General features: G+C 45.4%; 1 protein-coding gene and 1 long non-coding RNA gene across 2 annotated transcripts; one reads left to right on the top strand and one right to left on the bottom strand.

Moving 5' to 3' along the window:
• The first annotated feature begins 257 nt into the window (after positions 1 to 257).
• On the top strand, positions 258 to 21981 carry MSLN (mesothelin). The gene is made up of 22 exons (XM_043493623.1): positions 258 to 387; positions 2575 to 2765; positions 3058 to 3141; positions 3467 to 3603; positions 4452 to 4576; positions 5181 to 5334; positions 5770 to 5988; positions 6239 to 6409; positions 7734 to 7880; positions 8571 to 8620; positions 9206 to 9326; positions 10782 to 10867; positions 11897 to 12023; positions 12425 to 12615; positions 12738 to 12828; positions 13351 to 13492; positions 16479 to 16663; positions 18227 to 18382; positions 18952 to 19085; positions 20346 to 20476; positions 20699 to 20793; positions 21279 to 21981. Exons 2-22 carry the CDS (start codon positions 2738 to 2740, stop codon positions 21888 to 21890), a joined length of 3186 nt encoding a protein of 1061 aa, XP_043349558.1. The 5' UTR covers positions 258 to 387; positions 2575 to 2737; the 3' UTR covers positions 21891 to 21981.
• LOC119862799 lies at positions 12190 to 15010 on the bottom strand. Its single transcript, XR_005295375.1, has 3 exons — positions 14920 to 15010; positions 13929 to 14175; positions 12190 to 12660 (listed from the first exon to the last, which is right to left on the bottom strand). It is a non-coding gene; the product is annotated as an uncharacterized LOC119862799 (long non-coding RNA).
• Positions 21982 to 22197: the final 216 nt, after the last annotated feature.

The following is a 22197-nucleotide window of genomic DNA, read 5'->3' as shown; positions in this document are numbered from 1 at the left end:
CTGACCTCCACTCTCATTGCTAGGGCTGATCCATTCCAGTTCAGAGTTGGGCCCACTAGCAGCAGAGAGCAGAGGGACGTTACCAGCTCTGTGGTTTATACCCATTCTGTACATGAATAGGCTTCAGGCTTGTCAATCCAGCACCCATCACCCATACAACATTTACAGCAAACGGTTTCTTTTGTGTAAGAGTTGCTACCATCACCTTTCTCCACCCTCATCCTTATTTCTTCATCCCAGATTGTGAATACAATGGCCCCAGCTGAATTGGCTGATTTGTTATCCAGCTCTGACTTTCTCAATGACAACAGCTTCCTGACCGTTCTTCTGAAAAACTATAAAAGGAGAGGGGCCTTCATTGACCTGTTTAACAAGAGGAGCATTGTGGTAGGTCAGATATTTGCTTCTCACTTTCTGTAAATCCAAATGAACCTCCATATTGTAATGGGTTTTGCACAGAAACACTCCACCAGTGACCTGAATGAACAGGGGTCCAAATCAAGAGAATTCAGTGAGTTCCACAGACAGCGAAGGGATACTGAAAATTTGTCCTGACACGGCAAGTACCAAAAATCAGAAAACTCTTTGCCTTTGGGATGTATTGGATCTTGCAGAGCGTTTTTGGAAGTTGACAGTATTTTATTGGGTTTTATAAAAGAAAGATGATGAAATATGAAAGATTCCATCTCAGGGACTCTGAGCCTTGTGCAAGATAGTGCGGATGGCTCCCTGCTTTGCAGGATCAGCTCCTAACTTGTTTCATAATGTAGGTAATATTGTAACTGAGGCTGTGCACAATTAAAATATCTAGCTCTTGTACAGCACTTTTCATCAGTAGTTCTCAAAGCGCATCATAATCTTTAATGTATGTATCCTCACAACATCCTTGTGAAGAGGGGAAGTATTATTCTCATTTTGCTGATGGGAAACTGAGGCACAGAGAAGGCTAAGTGACCTACCCCAGGTCACACAGGAAGTCTGTGGCAGATCAGGGGATTGAACCCACCCACGCCTCCCAAATCCTGGGCTAGTGCCCTAACCACTGGACCTTCCTTCCACCTTTAGTGTAAAGAGAGACACTTTCTTCCTAGGCATAACTAAGCAACAGTATGTGCCTCTATCAGTCCCAAAATTCTTTATAACAGTGAGACCAGTTAGACAAGGGAGTCGCTTTCCCAAGGGAGTTAGAGGAGTAGAGGTCACTGGGGATATCCAAGGCGAGATGAATAAGGTAGTGATAATAATTAATCATAAATAATCCCTTTCATCCGAGCCTCTCAAAGTGCTTACTCTAGATGGGGAACTAAGACCTCAATACTGCATTCGGATCCACCTTGGAGGGATCACAGCTCCAAAGAATTAAGGTCTAAATCTCTGACTGCTATCCAAAAATACTGACTGATCCCTAAATGTCCTTTTTCAGCTGTCCCACCTGTGAATCCAGGAGGTGCTCAGATATTACAGTGATGTTTTGATCAGTACAAGAACCTAGATAGATTGAAGAGTGGTAGGACCCTAGAAGTTAGAAACGGGAAAGACCTATTAGTTCATCCCATCTCATGGGGATAAACAAGCTAGAAACTCTAGAAAGGGGATAAAGAAAAGGAGTACTTGTGGCACCTTAGAGACTAACAAATTTATTAGAGCATAAGCTTTCGTGAGCTACAGCTCACTTCATCGGATGCATTCGGTGGAAAATACAGTGGGGAGATTTATATACACACACAGAGAACATGAAACAATGGGTTTTATCATACACACTGTAAGGAGAGTGATCACTTAAGATGAGCTATTACCAACAGGAAGGAGAGGGGGAAGGAGAAAAACCTTTTGTGGTGATAATCAAGGTGGGCCATTTCCAGCAGTTAACAAGAACGTCTGAGGAACAGTGGGGGGTGGGGTGTGGGGGAGAAATAACATGGGGCAATATGACAGGTTTCAGAGTAGCAGCCGTGTTAGTCTGTATTCGCAAAAAGAAAAGGAGTACTTGTGGCACCTTAGAGACTAACAAATTTATTAGAGCATAAGCTTTCGTGAGCTACAGCTCACTTCATCGGAGCTCACAAAAGCTTATGCTCTAATAAATTTGTTAGTCTCTAAGGTGCCACAAGTACTCCTTTTCTTATGGGGAAATAGTTTTACTTTGTGTAATGACTCATCCACTCCCAGTCTCAATTCAAACCTAAGTTAATTGTATCCAGTTTGCAAATTAATTCCAATTCAGCAGTCTCTCGTTGGAGTCTGTTTTTGAAGTTTTTTTACTGAAGGATAGCCGCTCTTAGGTCTCAGAGTAGCAGCCGTGTTAGTCTGTATTCGCAAAAAGAAAAGGAGTACTTGTGGCACCTTAGAGACTAACAAATTTATAGAAAGGGGATGATGCTGATACTAAATGTACATCAATACGACCCTTGATCTTAATGAAACAGGCTAAACAAGGCCTGCTTTAAACTCTTCTGTGACTTGCTTTGTGAGTTCGGGTGGAAGCTGGAGCTTCACTGTTTCTTCAGCAGAAATCTCGGGAATTAGAATACAACAGCTGTAAGAACCTGCCATTTTCCTTTGCCTTCCCTCTAGGACACCCTCCCAAATGACACCGGGATGGCCGTTCTGGCCGGCGTGTGGCCTGCTGTGTTGAAGAGTGACAACGAGACAGTGGTTGACATGTGGCTCAGCGCACGTCTGTCGCAATATTTCAGTTTTAGCCAAGGCAACATACTGAATTTCAGCAGTACCCAGAATGCCAGCTGCACAGCGTTCCGCAAGATGTAAGCACCCTCAGCGGAGCACGGAGGGCCTCTTTGCTTCACAAGTATTTCTGATCCTTATTTGAACAAATTTCTTGACATTTATGTGTCTGTAACACAAAATACTCAGAGTCGCAGAACATTTCTTAACATTTCCTTGTCCCAGCTTTGTTTCAGTACCAGTTTCCCTGTCTATATGAGGAAGCCATCCTGTTGCTTAGCTACATACCCTGTTCCTTTCCCCATTTCTAGGATTTGTTTGTTTTTTGCGGTTCAATCTTCAGTACATCTTTGTTTCTGCTTCTCCATGCAGTGGTGGGCAAACTGAGCAATAACATTACAGCTTTCAAGGTCAGCCAGCAAGAAATCTATAATTTCACAAAAGCCTATCTCACTGGTAAGTCTCAATGTCTGCCCTAGGGCAGATGGTCTGCTAGAAAATAGCCTGTATTCTCTTCTGACATGATAGTGCCCACTAGCACAAGAAATAACTGAGCTGTTAATGTTTGAACCCCGACCTGGGTCTGGTTTAGGCTGAAATTCAGAGGTCAGGCTGGGTTTGAGTTTGGATTCTGCAGTGTGCTGAAATTGCAGTAAGTATTTGCAAGAAATTTTAACTTTCAACTGTAGAAAACTCATGACAGCACAGATATCTACAGATACAGAGCTTTATCTCTAGCTACGTTACCTGGTTTATGATTTAACTGTCATTTATTATGCAGCAACGGGTGCTAGGCCTAGATGTTACAATGCCAGTGACCCCCGCACAGCAAACTGGTTTGCTGCTTACCTTGGGCGTTCCATCCGCTATAGCAGTGAGGACGATGTAAGATCATTCATCAACAACAACGCAACAGTTGTAAGTATGCTCGCTGTGGGCTTCGGTGTGATACTGGCCTACGATGCAAGCCAACTTGGAAATAACCACAGAATGAGATTCTAGGCTTGGATCCGGCTCCCACTGAAGTTAGGGGCAAAACTCCCATTGAATTCAATAGGTGTGGGAGCGCATCCATTAAGGAGAGGAACACAGACTCATGAGCTCCCCCTGGCGGCATGGTCAAGGCAGCTACCAGGCCCCAAAACAGCTCTGCCAACCCCAGCTGGATCACTGACAACAGCAGAACCTGTTAGCCAGGGGAGAATGCACGACTCCTATAGAATTGAGTTTATGAGAGTTGATATTCTTCAAAGGGGTATGGTCTCAGCTTACATAGTTAAGGTGCAGTCCAGGAGCCAGCTTCTTCTGGGATGCCAGTGCCCTTGTGGGGGAGGGGAGGAGTTCTTTGAAATGGGACAAGGACAGGTACACTCACGGAGCCTTAGCAGGTACGGAAAATAAACTCAGCATCCTACCCAGACTTACTCCCCATGGGCTCGTTTGGGCCCCCTTTTCAGGTTCCTGCAGGGAAAAGAAAGATCTTTGCTGCCAACAATGCACACACTTTACCTCTCCCTCTCCAAGCAGATAGCCAACCCAACTTTCTGTGAAGTATTCTGGGTAACACACCCCCACAGGCGTTTCCTGTGCTAAGAAGTACTGGGTTTAGACCTACCACTAGCAGGCATTAAAAAAATTATTGGCTTAATCTCAGAGTTGCTGAGTGCTGTCAGTTTCTGTTGAAGTTTTTCAGAAGCAGCAAATGCTCCGCATCTCTGAAAATCACGCTGAGCGTGGACTGACACTACATATTCACCCTTTCCTAGCTCCAGGATCTAGCCATAAACCCAGACAATCTGAGACTCATCAACCACACAAGAATCCATAAGGACGTAGCAGAGCTGTATGCCACAGCACTGTTTGCCAAGAATTCAAACTTCAGTCTTGTCAAGTGAGTAAGAAATATTTATTAGCACTAAAAACAAATAAAATTTGTAGGAAAGGAAATAAGATGGTCAGTTTGCTTCCATGTACTGTGCAAACATTTACAGAAGAGCATCTATTGTTCATTTAAATATTAATGAGAGCTGGGTGAAAAATGGTTTCATGAAAAAAAACCCACCACACAAATCTTTTGTTTTCTTGAATTTTTTGTGAACATTTTTTAATGTTTCTGATTTTTTAAAACAATTTTTTTTCATTTTTCAGTTTTTTGTCCTCCCCACCCCCTTTTTCTCCTCTGGAAAGGGGGGGGGGACAGGGGCATGGAGAAAGAGAAAAAAAAAAAATGAACAAAGAAAAATGAAACCTTAAAACTGAAAAACATTCAAATTGAGGTTTTTTGGTTGAAAAATTAGAAAATTTTGAAAAAAAACCCAGAAAGATTCTATATGAACATTTCCTTTTTTTTTAAAAAAGCCCATTTTTATACGAAAAAAAGTTTCAAATGAGAAATATTGACCAGCTGTCTAAATAATAGCCAATGGCAGGCACTCTCTCTGTCTCACCCACCCACCTACCCTACTAACATGGTTTTAATTTCACTTTGCTCAAAGCCTTCCAGACCAGCTCCTCTGCTTTGCCAGACGTTCTACTGCAATACATCTGCTCAGCCCCAGTGCTTCACTGAGCATCATTGCCAGGATAAACCTCCATTGTGGCCCTTCAAACACGTCGGAACTCAAAGACCCCTTTACCACTGACCAGCAGGTAAGCATCCAGAGGTCTGTGTGATGTTTCTTAGCTGTTCAGAAGCCAGAGGGCCATCTCATCAGAGTGTAACTCTAGAGGGAGGTCAGGTGCTGGGCTCTGGGGAACTGTTGAATTGGAGTGTGCAGCTCAAACCTCTCTCTGTAAAGGCCGAATCCCAACACTCTAAAATTTCAGAAAAATTTGGCTTTTGAACCAGTCATCTGTGTGGTTTGGTTTGACCCTTAATTTAGATATAAAGTTTAGATCCAGATCCAGAGTCTGAATCTAGGCAGATGATCTGGAGATTGGCTTCTAGGCCATAGTAATAAAAAACCCAACGTTCCTGAGCAGAATTTTGTCTCAGGTGAATGTTCCGCAGAATTTTCTAGGTGGACTTAGTTATTAGCAATTTGTCTATTATTATTTACAATTTTCATCTCCCTTTTCTTCCAGCTTGCAACTCTGCTCGTTGCACAGATCACTCCTTTTGATGCAAGGACCCTGGCTGCTTTGGGGCAGCAAGCCGTGGGGCTGACCTCTGGGCAGATTTTAGAACTGAGAGCACAGGATATAGCAGATCCACTGGCCTTGCAGTCGCTTGGACAAGTCAATGGCTGGGATAGGGGACAATCTCAAGGGCTGATGAATAAATTAATCAGCAGTAATTTCACGGTAGGACTTTGTCTTCTTGCTAAGTGGGTCTGGTGGTGATGTTATTTTGCCCATCTTGTATCTAGTGCAGATATATTTTGATTGCACATTCGTCATTAGTGGAGTTGGTACACTCCCCGTTGACTTGACTTTTAGCTGAAAAGTCAATTTCTAGGGGGTTGAGCAGAGGGTTTGGGATGGGGAAGTCTCCACTAAACGCTGCACCTTAGAGCTCTAATCAGGTCTGCTCTGTGTTTTCTTCTCATCGCAGTTTGATACGGCAGAGGCATTTCAGAGACTCGGAACATTGGTACCAGGTCTCCCCAGTCACGTCTTCAGTAACATCACAGCAGACACTGCGATGAAGATGGCTAAGAATGCCAATTTCCATAGAGCCATCAAGAAGGCTCCTGGCTATTTAAAGAGAGCTTTTGTGGATAAGGTAAGCAAAACTGCTATGTGAGAACCTGCCTTCTTTTTTATTACTGAGTACCTGGTCCCTCTGACAGTTGGAGGTGGATTAAACTGTCCCCATGACATTCTTATAAGGGAAACATGGTCTAGATGAAATTACTATAAGATGGGTGCACAACTGTACTCAAAGAGTAGTTATCAATGATTCACTGTCAAACAGGGAGGACGTATCTCATGGTGTCTTACAGGGTTCCATCCTGGGTCTGGTACTATTCAATATTTTCATTAATGACTTGGATAATGGAATGAAGTACATGCGGAGTGGACAGTAGGCTTATAACATTTGTGGATGACACCAAGCTGGGAGGGGTTGCAAGCACTGTGGATGACAGGATTAGAATTAAAAATGACCTTGACAAATCAAAAGCACAACTACAAAATGGGGACTAACTGGCTAGATGGCAGAGCTGCTGAAAAGGTTCTGGGGGTTATAGTGTATTATAAATTGAATATGAGTCAACATTGTGATGCAGTTGTGAGAAAGACTAATATCATTCTGGGGTGTATTAACAGGAGGAAAGTTCCCACTCTACTCAGTGCTGGTGAAGCCTCAGCTGGAGTACTGTGTCCAATTCTGGGGGACACACTTTAGGAAAGAGGTGGACAAATTGGAGAGAGTCCAGAGGAGAGTGACAAAAAGGATAAAAGGTTTAGAAAACCCGACCTGCGAGGAAAGATTTAAAAAACTGGGCATGTTTAATCCTGAGAAAAGACGACTAAGGGGGAACCTGATAACAGTCTTCAACTGTGTTAAGGGCTGTGATCCAAAGGACGGTGATCAATTGTTCTCCATGTCCATTGGAGGTAGGACAAGAAGGAATAGGCTTAATTTGTATGAAGGGTGAAATAGGTTAGAGATTAGGAAAAACTTTCTAAGTATAAGAGTAGCTAAACTCTGGAATAGGCTTCCAAGAGACATTGTGGAATCCCCATCACTGGAGGTTTTTAAGAAAAAGTTAGACAAACACCTGTCAAGTATGGTGGAGGGATTTACTTGGTTGTGCCGCAATGCAAGGGTCTGGACTAGATGACTTCTCATTGTCCCTTTGAGTCCTACATTTCTGTGGAAAGCAAAATATAGTCTAGATTAGCCAGAAACCCAGATCTGCAAACCAAGCCATTGAATTTTCTGTGGATGGAGTTGCAAAATGTGGAGATCCCATCAGAAAATTGGGGCATATGGTTATTATTGACCTGATTCTTTCATCCCAATGCATTAAAAGCATTTATGGGGCAAGTCACGCGGGAAGTCAAAGGCACGTATTTTGATAAGTTGACGGTATCCCTTGCAGATCATCTCCGATTCCTCATCGCTGAATGACATTTTAAATAACGTGCCAGACGATTTAGTGGACCAGGTTCCAGTCCCATTGCTGGTGCTTCGAGACGAGCTCCTAGATCTTCGCAAAATCAACGAGAAACAATGGTCACCAGAGCAGGTGACACTAAGGGCTTGTCTCATTCTCTTCATTTCCAGAAGGGTATTTAAGGTCATAATGGCTGATGCTGGAGATGGTTATATGTTAAATCAATGGAGGGTTGACCTGAGTGAGGGCTGGGCTCTGCATTCAGAGAGGAGTCTATTAGGTTTAAGGCTGCATTTAACTACATGTGGGAGGTGAAGGCCCCAGTGACATTTTGTGAGAGGTGCTGTGTAAATATGTATTATTATTTTATCTACATGCTCTGCTTTTAACTACCCACGGTTTCTCAGACATAGAATCATAGAATATCAGGGTTGGAAGGGTCCTCAGGAGGTCATCTAGTCCAACCCCCTACTCAAAGCAGGACCAGTCCCCAATTTTTGCCCCAGATCCCTAAGTGGCCCCCTCAAGGATTGAACTCACAACCCTGGATTTAACAGGCCTATGCTCAAACCATATTGCAGAGAGGACTCCTGAGCTATCCCTCCCTTTCCATCTCTGTGACCTGCACAAATCTGAGTGGTGTGAACATTAAGGGAGTTGTTTGCCACTTATAAAAAGTATTATGGAGGGGTCAAAGCCTTCAGCAAGATATCTAATCACACAGTAATGTTAGCTTTCTTCTTTTCTCTGTGGGACTGGTTGCGCATGGCTCTTGGCTTGTGTCCCTCATCCGTATCTGTGTGTGTATTGTTCTCCTCACAGGCAGCTGTGTTTTTTGTGGATGTATTGAATGCTACCGATAATTACGATGAGTGAGTACTATGTTTCAGAACTCCAAGCTTTGTGGGTAGGTAAAATAATCTCAGTAGACGGTTTATATGGAGCTGTATTGTATGTGCTTCTGATGCTGCTAAGGATCAGCGTGACAGGCTGCTTGGATGTGGGCCAGATTTCAAAGGTACGTACGCACCTAAATGCCTTTGGTCCTGGATGCCTAGGTGGAGTTTAAATATCTCTGTGTAGTGTTTTATTGTAGAACAAAAACAGAAGTGTAAAGAATGCCCTACCCCTTTAAATCCAAACACAAATACAAGGGCTTCGCTTAGCCAAAATCCAGGTATAGGCTCAGTTTGCCTCACCCAAGGTTAAAGCAAAGGCCTAAAGGATGGCTAGTTTCAGGACAGAAGGCAGCACTCAGCCTAGGATACGTTTTGTATAATTCCCCTCCAACCATGACAGCTTCTGATCACAGTCTCTTGCATATAGACAAACCCACAGTCATTGATCATAGAGGCTGCCTAGAATTTCCACTGGCTTGTGATCAAGCTTCCTCTTTGAATAAAATCTCATTTAAAATGTCCTGTGCCCATGAAGAACTCACCCTGCCCTGAATTTAGCCTTTCAGCAGCCGTGCTGCGAGGTTTCCAGTGCGGCCCAGCCAGCAGACTGTCGCCTGACAAGATCTCGTCGCTGGTGGAACAAGTGAGAAACAAAAACGCCGCACTGAGCACTCACCAGGTAGGAGGTGCCTCGTCATAGCGCTGGCTGGGATAGAAAGCGAGGAGAGCGTGTTAGTAACATGTGTGTAACATGTTGCTGTCTGTTAGATCTGCATCACACTCCAGGGAATCACTACGCAGAAAATTACAGGCTATATTTTTTAGTGTGGGTAGAAATGCACAAAGCCCCCACCATACTCCGCATTGTCCTGCAATGGGGGTGCCCCAGGTGGTGGGCCTGGATTTCAACCTGACTCTAATTGAAATGAATCCTGTCACAGAGTTTTCCCAAGCCCAGCATCCAGAACCTTCCTCTGCCTCAGTTTCCCTACTCTCATGTTAGCCAGCAGGCCAATGCATCAGCGAAGCTCCCAGCAGTGTCACTGTTTCATTCTCTTTTCTGAGGGTCGCATTTATTGTTCAAACATAGCTCAACATCAGTCAGGACAGGTCAGCCAGGTCCTGCCACCTCTGAATCCCACTACTGCTCCCGACACAGCACCTATCCCCAGCCAGGATCCATCTAACTGGTATGATAAGCCCCTTTCAAGCCCCTTCCCTGATCCAGAGTCTCCTGTGGAAACCTCCCTGTGCTCTGCACCTTACTCTCCCTTAAGTGACCTGCTCCTTGGCCTTTTATCTCAGCAGCTGGGAGGCAACTGATCAGTGGCAAGTGGGGGCTAAGCCCAGTTCCCTTAAAGAGACATCCCACCCTAAGACAGACCATGTAAGAGTTCAGCCATAAAAGGGTGTCATGTGCTCACATGCTCCTTTTACTTGCCTGCCAAGCTTCATCGGCACTGCAAAAATTCAGAGTAATTCCTAAGCTTACGGTCATAGATTTGCTAGGGGTCTGTTTCCTAACAAATCCCCCGGGGCATGCTTCTGTGGAGTGAGTAGCAATGCAGATGGGTTACCCCGGAAAGCACAGTGGTCCTGACCCGGAAGGGTACTGCACACCTCACAAAGGCAGCTGGCTGAAATGGGACTTATCTCGCACCTCCCACCATCAGAGATTTAAAAAATAATATTCCTGATTCTCCCATGCCCTGCCCCCGGGCGAAGTCATTTACACCAGTTCCAAGTGGGCATTACCAGAATGGTAGCATTGTACACCCAGCTGGCACCGGCGGAAATCGGGATCAGCTGATAGCTTCATTGTAATTCCCTTCACTCCAGGCCGAGTTCAGCTGCGGATGGGTTTGACCCACAGACACAGAGGACCAAAACATTGTGGGGAAGAAAAGCAATGGCAAAAGCCAAACCGGACTGATGAATGTGTGTCTGTGGAGCAGCAGAAGGGATGAATCCTTTCACTTAAAAATAAGAACTCCCCAGTATTCCCACTTGAGAAAACAGGGTTTTTTTCATTTTCTCTGACTCTATAGCACAAGATAAGTTCTAGTTAATGTAGTGAAATGTTTTATGAGAAGCAGGTAATATTGACAGTAGTCTGCTTGTTTCTTTCCATCAGTTATCCTGCATGGCCAAAATACTAGCTGCAAAGAACCTGACAGCAAACTTCACCAGCTACCCACCAGATGTGCTACTCTTCTTTGAGTGAGTATCTCAGAGTGGCGTAAGGGCTCGTTTCTCATGTGAGAAAACAACGTTAGTCCTGAGTCAGTAGCATTCGGTCATGAGAGTAGCCCTGATCCAAATCCAATTATGTCCTTGTGTCTAAGAATTACTCATGTGAGGGAAGGTTTGCAGAATTGGACCCTCAGATCCAATCCTGTAGCCCTTACTCATTAAAAATCCCCATTAGTGGGGCTTGAATTTAGCTGGAGCCATCTGGAGCAGAGTTCTAGTAAATATTTTTAAAGCTGCGGGAGCCCCAGCACATCCCGCGAGGCTGAAGCCCCAAGCCCCAGGAAATACTTGGCGAGAATTTAAGCCCTGCCCGTTGGTTTCAGTGGGAGCTTTTTCTGAATAAAGATGGAGCAAGATGGAGAACTTCAGACCCAAGTCAGCAAAGTATTTAAGCACGTGCTTAACTTTAAGCACAATGTCCCATTGAAGTCACTAGAAGTACTCCCATGCTTAAAGTTAAGCACGTGCTTAAATGCTTTCATGAACTGAGGCCTTAATCCTCAAAGTCCAGGAGTAAAGTTGGGTCTCTATTTTAATGTAGAGCTTTGAGGGTCGTTGAACACAAGTGGCAGGTAACAAATGCTAGTTCTGGCTATCTGTTAGAAAGCCAAGTGGGCATTTGGCACTGCCTCTGTGGCAATATGTGGCCATTGGCAATGAGAGCATGTCTAGCAGCTGTGAGAGCATAGGATGTGGTGACACGACCCCTGGATGCACTACATACCCTCTCCCTGGGGAGAGCAGAGCATGGAGCAGAAGTTGATGGGCCCGATTCCTCTCTAAGTCACACCAGAGGATCCTCAGGGTTTAAGTCCTGGCCCATCCCGCTCAGAGCAGCATTAGCTCATTTCTCAGGAAAGCCACTGGCGTTACTGTCCCGACGTGCCAGGGACCTCCTCGGGACAAGTCACTGAAGAAGGTGCACATGCTGCAAACCACATTTGTCATTTCTGAGGTCTGTTTTCCCCCTGTTTCAGCAATTTCCTTTCCTTTCAGTTTCACCCAAGTGCAGAATCACACCTGCAAAGAGTTTTACAGTCTGGCTTCCCAAGGGAATCTAAACCTGCTGCCAAATGGATTGGCCCAAAGGACACAACTCCTGAATAATGCATTAGTGTGCCTGGTAAGTTACAATCTATCTTTCAAGTGCACCTTCTCGGTGCACTAATGATCAGTTCAGTGCTTTAGCGGTAGTATCTATACGCACGACATCAGAGTAAATTACATCCAGTTAGTTTCCTTGCCTTGCAAATATTAGTTGCAAATATTTGGGGCCAAATCCTGCCACTTTAATATTGAGTTATAAATTACTCACCGAGTAATTGAGTAAGTTACTGTCTGTTGTAAGATATAGTGGTCAGACGCGGCCTTTTGCTTGTAAGCCAGGTGAATACTGAAGGAAAACAAGTTTGAATAGTTCACTCAGAAATATTGCAAAACATATTGATCTCACTCGCCCAGCTCTGGGGAGTTGCCTGGTTTATAAGACAATTCTGGCACCTGCTGTGTTGCCCTTTCCCCCAGGGCGGGATGAATAACACTCTCAGCAAGGAGCAGCTTAGCAGTCTCGGTGCGTTGGTGTGTGACATGGATCCAGCAGCCATCACAGACTCCAACCCTCAGATCCTGGAGAATCTGAAGCTCTGTCCAGATCTAGCAGGGCCCCAGAAAGCTGCTCTGAACACTCTCCTCAGCAGTGGGGAAAGCCAGGATGGGTAGGCGCTTCCCCTTGGGCTGTTCTGGAAAGAACGAGTTCATCCCTGAAATGGAGGGTTATTTGTGTATGAGTTTGACTATTTGTGACTTATCTCAACTCTGCCTTTCCTGTGTGGTGCAGGGCTCCTTTATCATGGGATTTAGGGAGTTTGCAGAGTCTTGGATCGCTCACTTTGTATCTGAACCGGACAATTTGGAGGTCAGTCAAGGAGGTAGGTTACCCACCTAAGCAGCTTATTAGGGAGATAGATGTGCTGAGTTCACCCTTTGGGAAGCAGGGGATTGCTTCTGAGATGCACTGGGTTGCATGAGAATGTATATTATTGTATTTTATAGCTGTGAACTATGTTCCACACTGTGAAATCCTTTTGTGAGCAGCAGATGCTCATGCACTTGCTCTTTCTCTCTTCCTCTTCCTGCTCGCTCCATTCCTCTATCACCAGCCTCTTCTCTCCCTTCACAGATCTTACAATTGTTCTGTCAACTGAGCTTTCTCCTCTACCAAGTCTTGCCATCTACGACTCCATCCTATCCTCTTTGTGAAACCCTGATCTTTTCTCATTCCTCTCTGCTTGGGTCTGATCCAAAGAAGTCAATGGATAGACTCCCCCTGACTTCAGTGGGCAATTGATTATGCTTCTTGTGAGCTAATGCCAGCATACCTCTGGGTTATTGCCTGTTTTATCCTCAGTTTCATCAGTGACTTAGGGACTCTTTCTCCTCCTTTTCCCCAGGGCGTGAGGAAGGCCTTCTTCAGAAGTGTTGTAGCTGGGTACCAAACCCAAAGTGCATCTCAGAAGGAGAAAACCATGCTCCTCTTAAAATCCATTGGATCCGCATCACCTTCATCTCCCAGATCTAAGCGTGCCACGGAACGTAAGTGGAGGAGCGTTAAAATTAGCAATGGGCCAATTGCGGGTTTAGATCAGTTCGGATATCACTCAACGGTCTGGGGTAGCATTTTCAAAAGCTTCTACATGACCTAGGAGCCCAAGTCCCATTCTCTCTGTTGCCGTAGGGCCAGCAAAACTGGGCTGGAAGTATTGAGGGAAAGCGAGACCCAGGATTCCCTCACAAAATTTCCAGGACTTCCTGTATTCAGCCGGGCCAGAAATATCATTGAGAATAGAATTTTTTATGGCGTTTAGGCAGCTCTGATTCCATCTGGAACCAGGAAGTGCAGCAACAGCAGGAAAATAGCAAGAAAAAGTAAATACTCCCCCGCCCCCTTCATTGAACAAAACAATGGAGATGGACTGTCTGGGCTGAAATCTCTCGTAGATCTAGTAGGGCTGTGAAAGAACTCACGCACCACTGGAGTGTCTCCTTGTAGCCAGACACGGCACAGAGGCTCTCTCCCAGCCTGGTGCTTACGACCGATGATTGCTCTCTGGTGCTGGGGTGTCTTTTGTCTCCTAACTCAGCCCTCTGGCCAGGTCACAATTTAGTCCACCCTCCTGGGATAATTGGGTCCAACAAATACACAATCCAAACGTCCTCACCAAACGATCTTCAGCCTCTGATGATTATTTAGTCTGGGATTACTGGGATTGTTTAGTCTGCAGAAGAGAATGAGGGGGATTTGATAGCTGCTTTCAACTACCCAAAAGGGGTTCTAAAGAGGATGGATCTCTACTGTTCTCAGTGGTAGCAGATGACAGAACAAGGAGCAATGGTCTCAAGTTGCAGTGCAGGAGGTTTAGGTTGGATATTAGGAAATCTTTTTCTCTAGGAGGGTGGTGAAGCACTGGAATGGGTTACTTAGGGAACTCGTGGAATCTCCTTTCTTAGGGGTTTTTAAGGTCAGGCTTGACAAAGCCCTGACTGGGATGATTTAGTTGGGGATTGGTCCTGCTTTGAGCAGGGGGCTGGACTAGATGACCTCCTGAGGTCCCTTCCAACCCTGATAGTCTATGATTCTATCTATGCAGTCCTCACAGCCTTCTCTCAGGGCTCCCTGCTGGGCTGCCCACCACCTTTTCCCGTGGCTGGCTCTTCCGCTACTACACCAGGTTCCAGCCTCAGGGACCCTATAACTAGCAGCCAAGGTCTGCTCAGGCCCTGTCCCTTGCTGCTATTTCCCTGAGCTTCTTCCTACCCAGCTTTTTTCAGGCCTTCTCTGCTGCAACCTGTTTAGATTCACCCTCATTTCAGAGCTGGGATGCTCAGGACTTTTCCCCTAAAAAAATCCCAACACAAAAAAGCATAAACAAAACCCAATTCCTATTTCTTTGGGGCTCAATTTGACATTTCTCTCAACTAAATGCCCCTCAGGCTCCCTTCCTGAAGATCCAGTTCCTCACCTCCTCCACTCCTAATCAGGTGAAGATACCAGGCCTTTCCCACCTGGGTTCTGTCTCGCTCATCCCGGAGAAGGATTGCAGATTCTCTTCCTGCAGCACCCTTCTGCTCTAAACTTCCTGCCTTTATAACCAACACTCATCCCCACCCTACCTGGGCTTTATCTCTAATTAAGCCTGTATCTCCCCACCCCCAGGTGACACTAAGTAGCGCAATTGGCCTCTCAGGTCTTCATTAACTCCTTCAGACCTTGCCTGGGGGGCATACCATACCCCAAGGTCATTTGCAGGCGTAGGGTGGGGGGAAATCTCTCCCTTTTGGGAACAATCTTATTGAATTCAACAGGGAAAAATCCATCAGGGTTCTGTAGAAATGTAGTAGGGGTCTATAGAAATAATGACAAAAACTATAGAATGAAACAGTCTGAACCATTTTTTGAACTAGGATTCCCATATGATTTCTGCAGCAGGGAGATAATTCTCAATCCACTTCTGTAGGATGGTTCAAAACCCCACATAGAGCTGTTATCATTCCCTGTTAAATTCTATAAGAATTTTCTACAAGGGCTATGAGATATCCTAATAGGACTTGTGGGGAGTGGAGGAAGGGAAACTGCAGTGTTCCAAACAGGAACTATTGCAATCCTAGGATGCATAAAAGAGGAATCTCAAGTAGGCATGGAGAGGTTATTTCCCATTTGGCACTGGAGCAACCACTGCTAGAACACTGAGTCCAGTTCTGATGCCCATAGTTCAAAAAGGATGAAGGGTGATAAATTGGAGAGGGTTCAGAGACGAGTCACGAGAATGATTAAAGGATTAGAAAACCTGCCTGATAGTGACAGACTCAAAGAGCTCAAACTATTTAGCTTAACAAAGAGGAGGTTAAGGGGTGAATTGATCACAGTCTGTAAGTACCTACATGGGGAACAAATATCTAATACTGGGCTCTTCAGTCTAGCAGAGAAAGGTCTAATCCAGGGGTCAGCAACCTTTCGGAAGTGGTGTGCCGAGTCTTCATTTATTCACTCTAATTTAAGGTTTCGCATGCCAGTAATACATTTTAACGTTTTTAGAAGGTCTCTTTCTAGAAGTCTATAATATATAACTAAACTATTGTTGTATATAAAGTAAATAAGGTTTTTAAAATGTTTAAGAAACTTCATTTAAAATTAAATTAAAATGCAGAGCCCACCGGACCGGTGGCAAGGACCCAGGTAGTGTGAGTGCCATAGGTTGCCTATCCCTGGTCTAATACAATCCAATGGCTGGAAGTTGAAACTAGAGAAATTCAGACTGGAAATAAGGCATAAAGTTTTGACAGTGATGGTAATTAACGATTGGAACAATTTACCACGTCAAGGTGGATTCTCAGTCACTGGCAATTTTTCAATCAAGAGTGGATGTTTTTCTAACAGATCTGCTCTAGGGATTATTTGGGGGAAATTCTCTGCCCTGGGTTATCCAGGAGGTCAGACTAGATGATCACAATGTTCCCTTCTTCTGGCTTTAGATAATCTATTAATCTGAAATCTTTCCCTGTCTACTAATTCTATCAACAGAATGCAAATCTGAACCTATCACCGCCAGCACCATCCAAGACCCCCTCTTCATGGTGTATTATGACACGAAGGGGCAGTTTGATGCATGCTTGAGTAACGAGGTTTTGAAAGCCAACCTGGTTCCATTGCTGGAGCACCCTCTCACAGAGGAGTACCTTGATGTCATGAAAAGCAAACTCAGTGAGGTAACAAAGAATATCACGAAATAAAACAACAATAAGCAGCTGAGCTCCACGTTAATACACAGCCTTTCCAGGCAGGGAGAGCTCTGTTTGTAGGTGAATCCTTGGGAGTAAGTGTCATGGGGAAAGATTTCTGACCAGAGCAGAGTACGTGCATGTTCGGCGGGTGGTGTTGGGATGCTCATTTCTACATCCCAAAGGACTCCCAACAGAGTCAATGTGCTGGCTGGGGGAGCGGGTGTTTCTTAGCTCATCCATATCCAGCCTTTACAGGATGTTACCCTCCCAGATGGGGAGGACCACTGCCTGAGGAAGTAGCTCTGGGAATAGGTTCAGGGCTCTCTCTGTGCTTCCTGCCTCTGGGAGAAAGAAAATAGCAACACCAGAAGCATAAGGGGAACTGCTTCTGTACCCTCTTCCACTAATACATAGACGTGGTTTAGTTGTTTACTGAATTCAGGCCTGTGTCATTATTCTGGGGACTCTGCCCACCTGTGCTAACCCCTACTAAATAGATCACGAGGCCACATAACCAGAGTGCATCCTCTGTGTCACTGTCTCTTCTGCGGCCCTGGAGACGTGATGCTGGAGAAAGCAGTTTTCAAAAGCTACTCCAATCACTTTGTCTGGAGGCACAATTTTTTGACCTGCTCACTCAGGGCTGAGTTCACTCCTCACTGCAAGGAACATGAAGAGAGTCCGGTTCGGGCCAAGTTCTCCTGCCCCCTCAGTGCTATGGCACAATTTGAGCAATGATGAAAAATGCCAGGGGGATGATGCAGAAATCATTCAAAAGCAGTGAGTCTGAGCTCAAAGAGGGATCCAGGGCTGAATTTTGCAGCTCAGGTCCATCCCTTGTTAAAACAATAATGTGGTCTACATTTATCATCTGTAGTGCTGTGGGTATCATTCACTGTACGGGGGTGGGGTTAGGACGGGGACAGTGGTGTGGGGGAGAGTTCAGGAGAGAAGTAAGGAGCGCTGTGAAGATCAGTGGGAGAATGAGGGGAAGGAAGAGGGAATGGTGATTACCACTGGAGGAGAGAGGAAAGAGGGTATCATGGAGAGGAAGTCGAACGGTTGTGAGGTGAAGCGAGGAGCTGAATCAAGGGAAGTAAGAGTCGAATGCAAAATCAGAGCTGCAGAATGGGCAAGGATGAGAGCAGAATGGCCCAGAGGAGCCTGCACTGGGTGTCTAACTGGGTAGATGTTGGTAGTCTGTAATGTTACTCACGTGCCTGGTTTTGGGACATTGGCTGCCCATATGACTAGAGCATCTCAGCTCAATACCCTCAGGCATTCGCCATCAGAAATCAAACCAAAGCTATCACAAAGAGACAGAGACCCAGGGGAAGCAGGAGGGCAGTGGTAACAGTAAGGAGGGGATAGAAGCCAAGAGGATGCTGTGTCCGGTGGTGAGCGAGAGGTAGAAACAGAGTTTCTTGTTACACTTTAACCCAGTTGGAATTAGCCTCCTGCTCTTGATATCCATGTTTCACATACATCTAGCTGTTCAGCACGTTCAGTGATATGCCTTTTGCTAACGAGTCACCCTGGACCTTCCAGATTTTCCCTGCTGGGATCCCAGAGGACCAGTTAAAGCTGTTTGGCCAGTTATCACGCCGCTACGACGGGAATGAGATCAGCACTTGGCAAGTGACTTCCGGTGACACACTATCAGCCTTACTGGATCCGTCAGGCGGAAGCTGGAAGGCATCTGGGGTAAAAATGCCAGCAGCTGTTAACATAGCTATTGATGCGATAGAGCAAGAGACCAGGCTGCAGAGGGGCAATGGAAGTAGGAGCCAGATGTGCTGGTTTCTTTTACACAAGGAGAACTCTCAACTGCCTGGTTCTCAATGCCAGATTCTACCATCTTTTGCTGACGCAGCAGAGCAAAGTAACCAGAACAGGAGTAGAGAATCTGAGCTAATATTTAGAAAGATGGGTACAACACAGGATTCGATTTAACAAGCCTGGTGCAAGAAGTGAGTTTTGGGAGAGGTATTTGATGGAGCGGATCCAGCTACAACTTGTACAGGGCCAAGGAGACTTTCCCAAGGGCATTGACTAGCAGGCGTAGATGAGCATAGATCTGGATTTACATTCCTCCTCTTTTCATCTTGGCTGCGTGGGCTAGAATGAGTCAGTTTCTCTGTTCCTGACAGCCATAGCTTTGATCATTGAAGGAATACAGCGTTTGTAACAGTTACTATAGTACTCTTGTGTGTTTTTATAGGGAGGGTTTGTATTCCCTAAATAAATTCACCTTCTTTCTTTCTGTTTTCCAGGCCAAGCAACTGATCACTAGATACATGGACCTGGGGGGCACCTTAACTGGACCCTTACTTCAGAAAATTGGTGGTAGAGATCTGTGTGGTCTGGACGATGATCAGATTAATAAAATAAGCCCAGAAGCAATTGGGTAAATCATCTTTAGAAACGGAAGGGGCACTTTAATTTCATGAATGAATCTTTAGACTCACGTTAGTGCTGAGTAGCGTTGAACACAACTCTGCTATTTCAGAGTGCGTTGTAACAAGCGCTCCTGAAAACCCTCCAGGTTCCGGACACCTCTTGGGTTTGCAAAGCCGGGCTGGAGAGATCGTGAGTGCAGGCTTGCAGCTGGGCATTAGTGGACTGAACATAGCACTGAGAGTCAGGAGGCCTGGGTTCTAGGTCTGATTCTTCTGCTGACTCGCTGTGTGACCATCGGCAAATCACTTAACCTTTCTGTGCCTTCACACAAGTAACCCTTGCAAAGGAACTGATCGCTTGGAGTAAGGAATACTTGTGCTCATAAGAGTTGCAAGATTTGCCTGCTATGGAGCAGAGCTGGTTGTAGGATCCCATTATGCGGGGGGGGGAGGCAGCATGTGGGTACTTTGGGGCCTGGGTGTCGCTGTTTAAAAAACAAACAACATTCCGAGTCAAGAGGCTAGTTGGACCCCTACAAAATCTTGGATTTTAATGGCTTTAAAAAGTAAAATTCGGATACTGCGTTGGTATTTGCAATGATTTATAATTTCTATAATGGACGAGAACGCTCCAATCTGCTGCTGTTCCACTGCTTATCACTGGATAATTTTGTACATATTTTGGACTGTCTGACAATTTGGGGCCTCTTGAAAAAATTTTTTTGGGGGGAGGGAGGGGCAAATGTCCCCTTTGCCCCACCCCCTCCTCCGGTAGTGACAGCTCTGCTCAGAGGTTAGAACTATGGATAGGAACGAAAACTTGCAATAAACCTGGGAAGAAACCTTGGAGAGAAAATGCCAAAAAACAACAGGAGTGAGCTAACTGGAAAACAGTCGTTCTCAGGGAGTCTTGGGGTGATGTCAGAAAATAAATGATATACATGGTTGCACTCTGTGATTGTAGCAAAAAAGGCCATGCAATTTTGGGCTGTTCATGCAGAAACGTCTTGGGCCAGATTCTTTGCTGTGCTGAGTTCATACTCAGCAGAGTGGCCAACAGGAGCTGCTGGCCCTGCCACCATTCTCAGTTTATTAGCCCTTATTCACAGGGTCAGATGGCTTGCCATATTTAGGATTAAGGAGTAAATCATCCGTCCAGTTAGCTATGGATCTTGGGAGGGTTCATCTGTTCACAGGATTGGGCCTTTGCTTGCTGTCATTCTGGGCAGGAGCCACAGATTGTAACGTGCGACTTTCCCTTCACCTAGGACTGCTGGGAAATTAGACATTTCTTCTTGTTCACAAAGCAAGAAAGACCGGCTGTATGCAAAAGCCCGTGATGCATTTTCTAGCCAAACTGGAACCAGTGCTTACTACCCTTTAATTCAGCCATATTTAGGTAGGTATTTAAACTTTTCCCTTCTTTATTCCAGTGCAGTTGATACAGGACTGTTCCTCCCCACCGCCCTCCATCGATTGCCATAACTAGCCGAGATAGGGGAAGCTTTTTTAGATACACTATTGATGTTTATAAAAGACATGCAGTAACAACCCTGGTCCCTGCTTTGAAAATGCTACCGCATCTGTAAGTTTATTAAAAACCCTACCTACTTTTATTAAGGTGGAGCTCCCGTAAAGGACCTGGAACACTTAGCAGGATCTAATATTGCCATGGATATTGACACATTTACTTCCTTAAAACCCAGCGAACTGCAGGTATGTTACATGCATTCCTTGCATTCTCCTTAAACTGCTGGTTAATGCCTAGTAGAAGACCCCAATTCCATTGCTCGAGACTCTACCAGTTGTCTTGGTACGGTCAGGATCTCTAGTGGAATGTCCATCAATGCAATGCTACAGAAGAGCCGGTGGAGAGATGGATCCACAGAGAAAGGCGGTTTGTATTATTTATTATGCCGGTAGCACCACTGACACATGAGTAACGCTTTACACATTCACTGTCCTGAGGACCTGATGATCTCAGTAGACAGGGATGTACTTAACAGGAAAGAGGCTGCACAATTACTGTTAGCGTCAAGGCTATTGTCCAATCAGAACTGTATGGAGGGATTTGGGATTCTGTATCTTTAATACATATTTTTTAAAATGTTATTATTTCATCAGTAATCATATTAGAAAAAGTAGCCTCTGCTAATACGCCTGTTTGTGAAGTTGAACTGTTTTCACAAATGCGTTGGCAGAACCTCAGTGTCCAGAATGTGAAAAATTTGCTTGGTGTAAACCTCCCTGATCTAAAACGAGCTGAAAATCATCCATCCGTGACCAACTGGATCCAGAGGCACCATCAGTCGGAACGGACAGCATCCTGGCCATTGGTCTGCATGGAGGAATGTCAGAGCCAGTCTCAATGGCAACAGCTAACAGTGGGACCTTCCGCTACCCCTGATAGCACCACCCCACCAGCCACCACCTACAATGTCACAACCCCCCACAACACCACTTCCCTACCTGCCACCACCTACAATGTCACCATCCCCCATGACACCACCTCCCCACCTGCTATCATCACCCCACTTGCTACCATCCACAATACCAGTACTACACATCACCATTTCCCCCATCTGCTACCCACTGACAATACCACCACCATCCACAACACCACCTCCCTACCTGCCACCACCTACAATGTCACCATCCCCCATGACACCACTGCCCTACCTGCTCTCATCACCCCACTTGCTACCATTCACAATACCACTACTACCCACAACACTACTTCCCCACCTGCTACCACCTACAATGATACCATCCCCCACAACACCAGTTCCCCACCTGCTACCACCTACAAATGACACCACCCCCCCCAAACACTACCTTCCTACCTGCTATCATCACCCCACTTGCTACCATCACCAATACCCACTACCCACAACACCACTTCCCCACCTGCTACTACCTACAAATGAGCATCACCCCCCACAACACCACTTCCCCACCTGCTACCGCCTACAATAATACCATCCCCCCACAACACCACTTCCCTACCTGCTATCATCACACCTACTTGCTACTATCCACAATATAATCTACTATCCACAACAACCCACTTCCCTACCTGCTACCACCTACAATGATACCATCCCCCACAATACCACTTCC

Source organism: Dermochelys coriacea, chromosome 10 (assembly GCF_009764565.3).
Source record: "Dermochelys coriacea isolate rDerCor1 chromosome 10, rDerCor1.pri.v4, whole genome shotgun sequence".
Classification (NCBI taxonomy): domain Eukaryota; kingdom Metazoa; phylum Chordata; order Testudines; family Dermochelyidae; genus Dermochelys; species Dermochelys coriacea.
Note: the sequence above shows the minus strand (reverse complement) of the source record. Positions and strands in the feature narration are given on the sequence as shown.

Coding starts and splice junctions, on each gene's coding strand:
- MSLN (XM_043493623.1), top strand. CDS start 2,738: ATGCCAGCTGCACAGCGTTCCGCAAGAT. Junction 10,868..11,896: donor GATGTGCTACTCTTCTTTGA/GTGAGTATCTCA, acceptor CTTTCCTTTCAG/TTTCACCCAAGTGCAGAATC. Junction 20,477..20,698: donor TTTAATTCAGCCATATTTAG/GTAGGTATTTAA, acceptor ACTTTTATTAAG/GTGGAGCTCCCGTAAAGGAC.